Source organism: Sciurus vulgaris, assembly GCF_902686455.1.
Source record: "Sciurus vulgaris genome assembly, chromosome: 7".
Classification (NCBI taxonomy): Eukaryota; Metazoa; Chordata; class Mammalia; order Rodentia; family Sciuridae; genus Sciurus; species Sciurus vulgaris.
Window position 1 is genome coordinate 145,284,235 of NC_136467.1, and position 10,616 is coordinate 145,294,850.

Consider the following 10,616-nt stretch of genomic DNA (forward strand, 5'->3'; position numbering starts at 1 on the left):
TCCGTACTACAGCTTGGTTGTAATCTATCCGACATGCACAGATCTGATGTAAATAAGGGAGTTTCCTACCCAACATAAATGTTCCATCCAAGAGAGAAGAAATATTGGCCAGAACTCAATGGCATTCAATTCAAGGCCAAAGAAACAAGGCTACAAAGGCCAGAGGCTTAATAAAGTTAGCGTTAAAATCGCCAAACTTGAGCACATCCTTAATAGACATCCATCCCATCTCCTCTTGTTAGAAGCTTTGGTGCTTTCCTCACCAATAAAAACTCCAGCTCTCCAGGATGGGCTATTAAATTGCTTGGGATAGAAAGGAGTGAGCAACCTCCCTGGGATGGCTCGAGGTCTGTGTGGGAGCTGCTGATGGACAAAACACTTGCACTTCTCTGTCCTCCGCACAGCAGAGAGGTTGATAATGCAGTTGAGAGACTGTTCAGAGGCCTGGAGGGAGTTGGGGGACCAGATGAAGAAGGGGGGGGGGGGGGTGACAGTCTGCTTGTCAACGCCAAACCTCTGAATGATTCCTGAAGGAAGTGAAAGAGATACTATCACATGCTTTCAAAAGAAACTGGCAGCTCGGGGCCTTTTCCAACACAAATTATCCATGCTGCAGAAACTAGAGTATCCACCCGCTAAAAGTAAAAGATTCTTCCAAATCGGTGCAGAAGGTACCTGCGGGGCGGCTGCACACAAAGGTTAAATTACTCCGGTTTTACCTATATTTAGTACCGATGACATCTCTTCAAATATTCTAATAGTCACCCAACCAACACCTCTCGCCATCCTTCCCTCCTCCCGGAAGGAAATGGGTCCAGCCGATTGTCACATCTCTAATCTCACACTAAACTAACTCACAGTGGAGAGAAACAAACCACCCCAGCAGGGCGCCACAGCTGCTGAAAAGCAGGTACTCTGTCGCCCCCAGGAAAACCCAGACACGTGTGCGGCCCTTTATTCAGGCCCTTTCGGGCTGCCTGCTCGCCTCTCCCAGGTGCCTACGCTCCCACACTCGGCACTACACACACAGCTAAGGGCAAAGTTTCCTCTCCGGGAGTAGCAACCGACCTCCTGCTCTCGGCATCCACCTGATTCACATCTCCCGTCTCCACGCCACGCACATGGAGAAGCGCGTTCAGGTGCTGCCGGGAGAAAAGGGGAGAGGCGCGCAGGTGGCGAGGGCCAGGCACCAGGGCGGGGGAGCTCCGAGTGGGATGTGGGGTCACAGATCACCGGGTTGGTTCAGACGCTGTGTAAGCCTCTGGGATGTGGAAAGGACAAGAAGAGAAAGGCAGCGGGGCGGCGGAAAAAAACGAGAGAAGGCAGGAGAGCCGGGGGGGGGGGGGGGGGGGGGGGGGGGGGGCGGTTCGCTCACCCAGGGTCTTGACAGCGATCTGCCTGGTGAGCGGCGGCGGCAGGTTGATGCACACTAAGTCCACGTCCTGATGCAGCAGCACCTCGTCAATGCGGCTAGTGTAGAAGGGGACGCTCATCTCCTTGGCCAGCTCCTCCGCTTCTTCTTGCGTACGGCCCCACAGCGCCTTCACCGCAAAGCCCTCGTCTTTGAGTAGCGGGATGATGACACGGGCCGTGAGGCTGGTGCCGAACACGCCCACCCCGGGCAGCATGGCTGCTCAGGTCGCCCGGTTCTGCTCCTGCCCCGATCGCCAGTCCAACGCGCGCGCACACACCTCTCGAGCCAATCCTGCACCCGGCTCCTGCAGCCGACCACGCCGCGGTGCGCCAGCCGCCCAGCACCGGGCAAGGCGCCCGGGTGCCGACAGCGCACCGAGATGCGGACGGAGCAGGCTCTGGGCTCCTCAGTGCGGTGACTCCTGCAGTGTCCCCCACGCAGGACTCCCGTCCTTCACGGAGGCAGCGTCTGGGACCCCCCCAGTGCGCCCGAGGCCCCGAAGCCCGGCGGCGCCCGGGCTTAAGCAGCGCTCCCGCAGCGGCGCCGGCCGGCTCCGTGCGCCCCGCCGAGGCCGCTCCATGGCCGGCTCATCCCCGCGTGCGCGCCGCCGCAGCCCGGACCGGTTCTCTGCCGCGTCGCTTCAGCAGCCGGCGGGTCGCACACACGATTCGACACCCAAAGCACTGACTGGCTCCGCTGCGGGGACTTCTTTCTCCGCCGCCCTGGTTCCCAATGAAAGAAGCCAGCGGCCACCGGGAGGCCGACTAAGGGTGCGACTCGGAGCGCGCCGGGCGCGGATCTGGAGCTGCAGCGCGGCAACCAAGGCCACCAACCGGCGCCAGCCTCCTCATTCTGCTGCCATGTTCGCTCGAAGCGCGGCTCGGGCGGCCTCGGCCCCAGGCGGGCTCGGGCTCCGGGATCCCGCGGGGCCGAGGGCGGAGTTGGCGAGTTTGGCTGTCAGCGGCCGGGGTTCCTGCACCGCCCTCGCCGCAGCGCCGCGCGCCATTGGCCGCCGCGCCCGCGCCCGCCCCCGCCCGGTCCGGGTGCGCACTGCGCCGGGCCTGGGAGCCCAGCCTGACTCCGCCCCGGCCCCGCCTCGCTCGCCTCCGGCCCCTCCGCTTCTTGCCTTTCTTTGCTCTCACCTCCTCCTTCTCCGGGTAGCTCCGCTCCAAGCCCCGCCCCAAGCAAGCAAATAAATCTATCAAAGCAGGGCGCACCCCAATAACCTTAAGAAGAGAGCAGCGGGCGCCCCAGCCCTGGGGAGGCCAGGGCATCCGGCGAGGTGTGAGCGGCTGGCGATTACAACCTCCGCCCCGGGAGTGTTTCCTACGTGCGGGGCACCACGCTGGAAGAGCTTCCTAGGCATTCTCCCTTTTAATCCCCGCACTAACCCTAAGGTTGTTGGAAACCCATTTTACCGATGATGAAAATGAGCCCCAGGAGGCTGAGGGGTTTGCTCAAGATGACACACGTAAGCAACAGGCCTGGGATTGGAGTCCAGCCTCCGAGGTCTAGGCGCTGCGTCCTGGATTCCGTCTCCTTCTAAACAGTCCTACTCCACGCGCGAGTCACACACGCCGCCCCCTCCGCCCCGCGTCGCCACGCACCGTCCAGCCGCCTTTCTAGCAGTTTAGTCTGAGTAGGCTGAGCTTTTCCCCGCATCCTAGGCCCGGGGCCCACTTAGAACCTGAAGCAAGGAAAGCTGCAGCTGGGCCAGGGTCTCTAAAGCGGCGGTGGCACGTGAGTATAACGTCTGATTTGCCAGACTGATGTGCAGCCCTGGCCAGATGCCACGCCCGCCTCTCCGCCTCTGCTTCAGCTCCTAGCTCTCAGCCTCCTGCGGCCTTTACTGTACCCAGCTTGTCCCCCACCTCCCGGGGATGAGAGGGATTCTGGGGGCAGGTTGAGACTCGCCCCAGCCCCTGGAGCCACAGGGCCCCTGCGCCTCTGATTTCCCCCCATATCCTCAGCAACTACCACACCAGTCGCCTGGTAGGTAGTAGGCGCTCAATAAACGAATGGCTATTCTTTGAATGCCAGCTTTACGCCCACTTGGTGCTGGGAGTGGGGCCTAAGGCTGAAAGGCTCGGGAGCCTGTCCTCTAACTCAATTTCTCTGGAAAGGTCAAGGGTCACGTCATATTTATCTCTCGCCTTCAGCATTCAGCTCGTTTTGGCACATGGTCTGCTTCCACACAGGAGTGAAAAGGTGACATTTGCAAGAGTTTAAAGCAATTGTAACAATTGGCAGCTAGGCGGGGCACTTGGAGAAAACAGGACACCAAAAAAAGCTTGTATGTGGCAATGCTGGGAGGAGTCTGACCTCAGGACATTAGAAGAGAGGACACTGAGTGCTCTGGGTGGCTGGCAGTGGCCTGGGGAGGGCTGGGCGGCAGGGGTTGTCCCACTGACAGGCTGCTTTTGAGCAGAGGTTTGGTAAAACCAAGACAGGGCGGTGCCTGGGACAGGGGTGCCAGAGCCAGGTCGGAAGCAAGCCTGTGCGGTCACATCCGAGCCGCCACTCGCCCAGAGCCTGGGATGAGCTGCTTGGCACAGAGGGCAGGAGCAGAGCCAGAGCAGTGGGTGGCCTCCCCACCCCCATTTACAGCTGTGGCACCTGGAACCATTTCTCTGTGCCACCCGTTTCATCTGAAAATGGGGGATGGTACGTACTACAAAGGCCGATGCGAACCAGCAGGGAGTCTGGGAACAGGACCTGGTCTACCTGTGGGGACGCTCTAGTTAAATGTCTGTGACCTATATTTTAATTATTTATCATTTATAGTATTTATTACACATCACCTATTTAAATGCCCTATATAGAAATGTTATATAACCTAACCTACAGAAATGCTCTGTTATAAATGTTAAATAAATATGGAGAGTGGGCCTATTAACAACATCATTCTTTCTTTACCGTTTTTTGTTTTTTGTTTTTTTGTTTTGTTTTGTTTTGTTTTGTTTTGTTTTTTTGTACTAGGGGTTGAACCTGGGGTGCTTTACCACTGAACATATCCCCAAATCTTTTTATTTTTAATTTTGAGACCAGATCTCACTTAAGTTACTGAAGGCCTCATTAAGTTGCTGAGGCTGGTCTTGAACTTGCGATCCTCCTGGCTCAGCTTCCTGAGTGGCTGGAATTACAGGCATGCATCGTTGTGCTAGGCCCAACATCATTTTTTTAAATTTTATTTTATTTGGGGGGTTTGGTTACAGGGGATTGAACTCAGAAGCTCTTGACCACTGAGCCACATCTCCAGCCCTGTTTTGTATTTTATTTAGAGACAGGGTCTCACTGAGTTGCTGAGCACCTTGCTTTTGCTGAGGCTGGCTTTGAACTTGTGATCCTCCTATCTCAGCCTCCCGAGCCACTGGGATTACAGGCCTGTGCCACCGCACCTGGCTCCAATATCATTTCTTGACATGAAAGACAAGTGTACAATGTGCAGGAGCATCTAAGTAATAAGAGGGGAGTTTCCTCCTGTTAGAGGGAACTCTCTCCTAGCTTCATTGTAACAAAAAAATGGACCTTCTATCTTTATAGCATCAAAAGAAAATGATCACTACCACCTGGGTAGTGACACACATCTGAAATCCCAGCGACTGGGGAGGCTGAGGCAGGAGGATGGCAAGTTCTAAACCAGCCCCAGCAACTTAGTGAGACCCTGTCTCAAAATAAAAAATCAAAACGACTGTACTGAGATGTAGCTCAGTGATAAAGTGCCCCTAGGTTCAAGCCCTAGTAACACACGCAGGCTCACAAGAAATGATCCCATTTGCTTCTCATTAAAAATAAGTAAAATAAATATTATATCCCTATTTCATAGAAGACAAAACTAAATCCTGGCAGCAACTCAAACATACAGATCTAAAATAGAATGCCTCATTTCCAACCCTACCCCCAAACTGCTCCTCCCTTATCAACAAATGGCATCGCCAGCTCACCAGTTGGCTCTAAGCCTTGACGCCATCTACGTCTCCTGTGTCTCTCATGCATCCTACAGCAGAGCATCAGCAAATCCTGCCTGCTCTGCTTGCAAAACACATGCCCTGGCGGGGCATCCAGGCCACCAACGTCTGTATGGGAACCACTGAGCTCTCTGGTCTATCTCCTTCTAACACTGCTCCTCACTCACCAGCCCTCTGCTCAGCAGCCAGAGCGATCCTTTAAAAGGTAAAAGCAGATCGTGTCCCACCAGGATCCAGACCTACCAGTGAATGCCCACCACACTTAAGCTCCAAAGTCCTCAGGGTACCTAAGTCCCCACCTGACCTAACCCTGACCTGCTTATGTCACTACCACTTAGGACCATGGGGCCTGCATTCCATCATGCTGGCCTCCTCCCTGTGCACTGTGTGGGCTGAGTCCACCCTGTCCCAGGGCCTTTGCACTGCCTTTGCAGCCTTGCCTGACCCTGTCCCGCTTTACATACACATCCCTGCTTATGGTACTCAGGCCTCTGCTCAAACACCCCATCTCAGATTCACCTTGCCTGACTATCTCATCTGAAATGGCATCCCTGTCACATTTTGTTCCTTTATCCAGTATTTCATTTCTCCAGAGCTGGGGGTCAAACCCAGGGTCTCACACATGCTCGCTGGGTGCTCTGCCTGAGCTCCAGCTCAGCCCTTTTCCCTGTAGCTCCGATCACTGCTTCACATTATATTAGACATTTGTTTATCATCTTCTGATCCCACAGATGACAGACTCACTGCCGTCAGAAACATTCATGTCACTTCTGACTGCCCTGCACCTAAAACTGTATGCGGCACCTCCTAGGCACTAGAGAGGTGTCTGTCGAATGAATGCTTGCCCACTCTTCTAACAGCCTCGTATTGTTATGGGGATTGTAAGAGTTGATGGTTTGAGTGTGGCCCCCAGAGTTTCATGTGTTCACATTGAGTCCCCATTGTGAGATATTAAGAAGTGGAAATTTTCCAGGAACCGTGGTACATGGCCTATAATCCCAGCAACTCAGGAGGCTGAGGCAGGAGGATCCCTAGTTTGAGGCTAGCCTCAACAATGAGGTGAGGCCCTAAGCAACTTAGCAAGACCCCATTTCAAAATGTAAAAAAAATATATATATATAAAGGTCTGGGGATGTGAATCGGTGGTAAAGACCCCTGCGTTCAATCCCAAGAACAACCACCAAAAAACCAAAAACCAAAAAGTGGAAATTTAATCTCTGATGTTGAGAGGTGGGCCTTCAGAGGAGATTGGGATTAGATAGGGGCCTCCCATTATTGAGTCCTGGTGGCTTTATAAATAGAAGAGAGATGGAGGAGGCACACAAATATCTCTCGCCACGTGTCACCTTGCATGGCCTTGGGACTCTGCCAGCAAGAAAGCCATCTCCAGATGTGTGCCCTTGACCTTGGACCAGAACTGGGAGCAAAAATAACCCTCTTTTCTTTACGTCTACCCACTCTGTAGTATTGTGCTATTAACAACAAAAGCAGGCAAATACTGTTAATATTTAAAGTCTTCAAAACTGTGCCAAGTGCCACGGGCATGGATGATTTTGGCACTAGAAGTGCCAGGCAGAGAAGGGAACGGCCTCCGGTCACAAATGCTTGGAGGCCCGTTGGTTGGGGACGTGAGACAATCCCAGGACACATCTACCCCAGGGGGGTACAGGGGGATTTGGGAGCAGAGGAGGCCTCTGAATTCAGAAGGGGGAGCCCGTGATGGTGACAAAGAGGCAACCTGGCCCCAGGTGTCCGACCTGGCCCCTAGTGTTCACCAGAAGGAAAGAGATTTCCTAGCTCGGGAGAGGCAACCGTCGGGATAAGTCAAGGAGGACGTCCTGGCGGAGGCAGCCGGTTCCGGTGGGATCACGGCAGGCGCTCCTGCGGGGTCTGAGAACCAGAGGGAACTTCGGGGCCTCCATGGCTCAGCCTCTAGGGCGGAGGTGGCCGTGAGGGACTCCAGGTGCAGCGCTGTGGAGAGACCCCTGCAGTCGCCCCGGAGACGGGGCAGGGGGCTGAACGGAGGCTGGAGGATGAAGACGTGGGCGCGGATCCGTGGAGCAGGCGCTGCGGGGAGACGGAGGCTCCGGGGCGGGCAGGTGGGCAGCTGGGGCGCTTCGTGTCCGGGGGGCTGGCGACCTCTGAGCCTGATCTGCCTGCAGCCCCCGTTGCAGCAGAGCTGCGACCCGCAGTGCTTGTGCGAGGCGGGACCCTCAGAGTGGACGGCCCTTACTCCTGGGGTGCTGGTGAGAAGCCTCGGAACCCGGCTCCTGCCTCCCACCCAGTACCCCAGTTCCAAAACTGAGCCTGAGGTTTTCTTTCCCCTGCTTTGGTTTGGAAGTGGAATGACCCCCAAGGTCCAGGTACCGAAGGCTTGGTCCCCAGGATGGCACTATTGGAAGGTGGCAGAAACTTCAGGGGGCAGGCCCAGTGGGAGAGGTCCTTAGGTCATTGGGGGCTTATGCTTTAAGGGGACAGTGGAACCCCACCCTCTCTCTTTGCTTCCTGTCATGGGATGAGCAGTTTGCCCTGCCAGGACCTGTGGTTGCTCCACCGGAGGTCCAAAGCAACAGTTCTGCCCCATCTTGTACTGGAAGCTCCCAAACTGTAAGCCATAATAAACCTTTTGTCTTTATAATTTAACTGCCTTAGATACTTGTTATAGTGATGGGAAACCATCACATCCCTCTATTCATGATTCAGCCCGACCTCCATTTACATTGAGGTGAAGATTTTAGGCACATTTGAATGTCATTTAAAATAATTACCTTGTGGTTCCAAAGTTTAGGACCTTCTAAGTCTTTCAGAAGTAAAAATAGAAGGATTGGATTTTTTGGGTTTTTTTTTAATTCCCATATCTAGGATGATGCTAAAATGGAATTTGTTAATTTAGTTTGGTGATAATTGAAAATGTTTTCACCGTAAAAGTCATTTGTGCATATTATAGAAGTTTCAGAAACTCAGATGAAATCAGCCTTAATCCCTCCATCCTGACATCTACAGTAAACAATCTGGTTTGCTTCCACAGTTTTAGGGACTATGTTAATATTTTAATGAAACATAAAAGAAAAAGTCTCACTATGTTTGTTTTTTGTTCCTTTCGACACGAAGTGGAAACAGTGTTTGGTTATTTTTAGCCAGGTTCCCATAAATACCCGAGACCCTTATAAATCTTAGGATCTGCAGAAAGACATACTCTGGCCATTCGCAGGACGACGTCTTTGCCAAGTTGGAAGCGTGGAGGCTTGGGTGGGCCCAAGGTCCCAGAGCAGCGGGAGCCGACAGTCGGAATGCCGGCCGTCCTGGATGGAGTCCTGAGCCCCTGTGCACGGCAGGGTTTCTAAGACACCTGGCTTTCTGGTGGCCCACAGGAGCTGCCCGGGTGGGGCACGAGCTAGGCCTCTGTGCCTTCTTCCGCTGCTTTCTCAGGTAGGGGCCGGTGCCCAGGGCAAACAAAACCTGATTTAAGAAAGTCCAGTCGCTCCCTGACGTCCTCAAGGCAAGCATTTGACCTAAATCAGCTGACCGAGACCAGTACGAGAGCTGCCCTTGAACTTTGCTGGACAGTGAAGTCCCTATTCTCCATCTGCACTGCCACCCCCCCTCCCCGGCATGCAGGCTCCCATCCCTCTGGGAAGGGAAGCACACTTGTTTCCCCTGTGGCCACGAGAATGGCCATCTGGGACTAGAAAAGCAGTGCCGGGCTTGTGCGGCTGCTCCATGGAGACAGAAGCACGGGACAGCAGTGGCCACTGCCTCCTTACCTGGTCTCCTCACCCTTGTACCTCCTCCAAACTGTAAGTTCTCCAGAGCCTCTGGAAGCATGGGTCATGTCTCTGGCTTGCCTAAAGCCTGCCGGGCTTTCCCGGTCGCCCTGGAGGTAATTCCTTGCTGCTATGCTGGGGGCTCTGCCCTCTGCTAGCTGCTTGCTCTAGTTCCACTCACCTTTGACTCAAAGCCCCCTTGGCTACAGTCACACTTGCTTCCTCCTGATTCCTGGGACTAGTCTGGTTCTTTTCTGCCTCAGGACATTTGCACTTCCTGTTCCCTCCCCTGGGGATGTCCTTCCCTCTGCTTGTCCTCCTGGCTGGCTCACTTTGGGCCACTTGGGCTCATTCAGATGCTGCATCCTTCCTGCCCTATTGAGGTGGCAACCCTCCCCAAATCCCCAGGATTGCTTTCCAGCAACACCCTGTTTAATTGCACTCGCCGCACTTACCACCATCTCTGAGTCTGCTTCCATAGTTGTTCTCCTCTGGCGACTTGGGGCAAGGGGTTTTATCAGTTCACTTACAGCTATATCCCGGAGCCTAAAATAGTACTTGTCACTTCACTGATAGCCAACAAAAACTTGTTGAATGAATAAATTAGCCACACAGGCATTAAAGCATTTTCCACTGTTGCGCAATAGCATGGGAAAATGCTTATAGAATAATGTTGGATTTAAAAGACCAAAACCATATCGTATGCATAATATTATTACAACTACACAGTCTCCAGCACAGGGTGGCTCGGCTTAATGAGTTTTTGACATTACAATGGTACAAAACCAATATGCACTCAGTAGAAACTACTTGGAATTTGGAATCTGGACCTTTTCCTGGGCCAGTGATCTGCTGTCTGATCCTCTCTGGAGACCTGGCCATGGCAGCCAGCGGGCCATGATCACCAGGAGAAACAGCCCCTTCTACACACACTGTGCTGCCAGCATTTTGGGGTACAAGTATTCAGGAAGCGGTACGGCATACTGGACTCTTTAGCATAAACAGGCTTTGTGTGAGACGGTTTTCCTCAACTGGAGGCTGATGTGTGTCCTGAGCAGGTCGAAGGCGGGTGATGTTCTGGTGGGTCCCGGGGAGGACTTAGCAGCATCCTCCACTCACGGTGCATGGTTCGGGATGTGACCCTGCCAGCAGCGGGGACCATCGTCCTTAGTCTTGGCCTTTTTATCCTAGTAAAATGTGCCTAACCACAAAGTCGCCATTTTAGCTGACAATTCATCATCACTAAGCGAACTCATGTTGATGTGCGGACGACGACACACCTGTACTTTTAAGAAGAAATAGCCTAAAAATGGAAAGTGACACACCTGTCGATATTCCTGCTCTGCCCTTTCTTTATTTTTTTTTCGATTCATAATGAAGAAAAATTCATTTAAAAGCATGGGTGGACTGAGTTCTGGTCCCACGACTGGAAACAGCTTTCATCCGCAGTCCCTCATCTGGGCACTGAGT

At 53.6% G+C, this 10,616-nt stretch overlaps 1 protein-coding gene across 1 annotated transcript in view; it reads right to left on the bottom strand.

Annotated features, from left to right (window-relative positions):
• GFOD1 (Gfo/Idh/MocA-like oxidoreductase domain containing 1) overlaps nucleotides 1–2,432 on the bottom strand; it is a 100,919-nt gene extending 98,487 nt beyond the window's left edge. Inside the window, exon 1 of the mRNA XM_079147318.1 lies at nucleotides 1,376–2,432. Within this exon, the coding sequence (XP_079003444.1) occupies nucleotides 1,376–1,628 (253 nt within the window). The 5' untranslated portion in view covers nucleotides 1,629–2,432. The remainder of the gene's footprint in view (nucleotides 1–1,375) is intronic.
• Nucleotides 2,433–10,616: the final 8,184 nt, after the last annotated feature.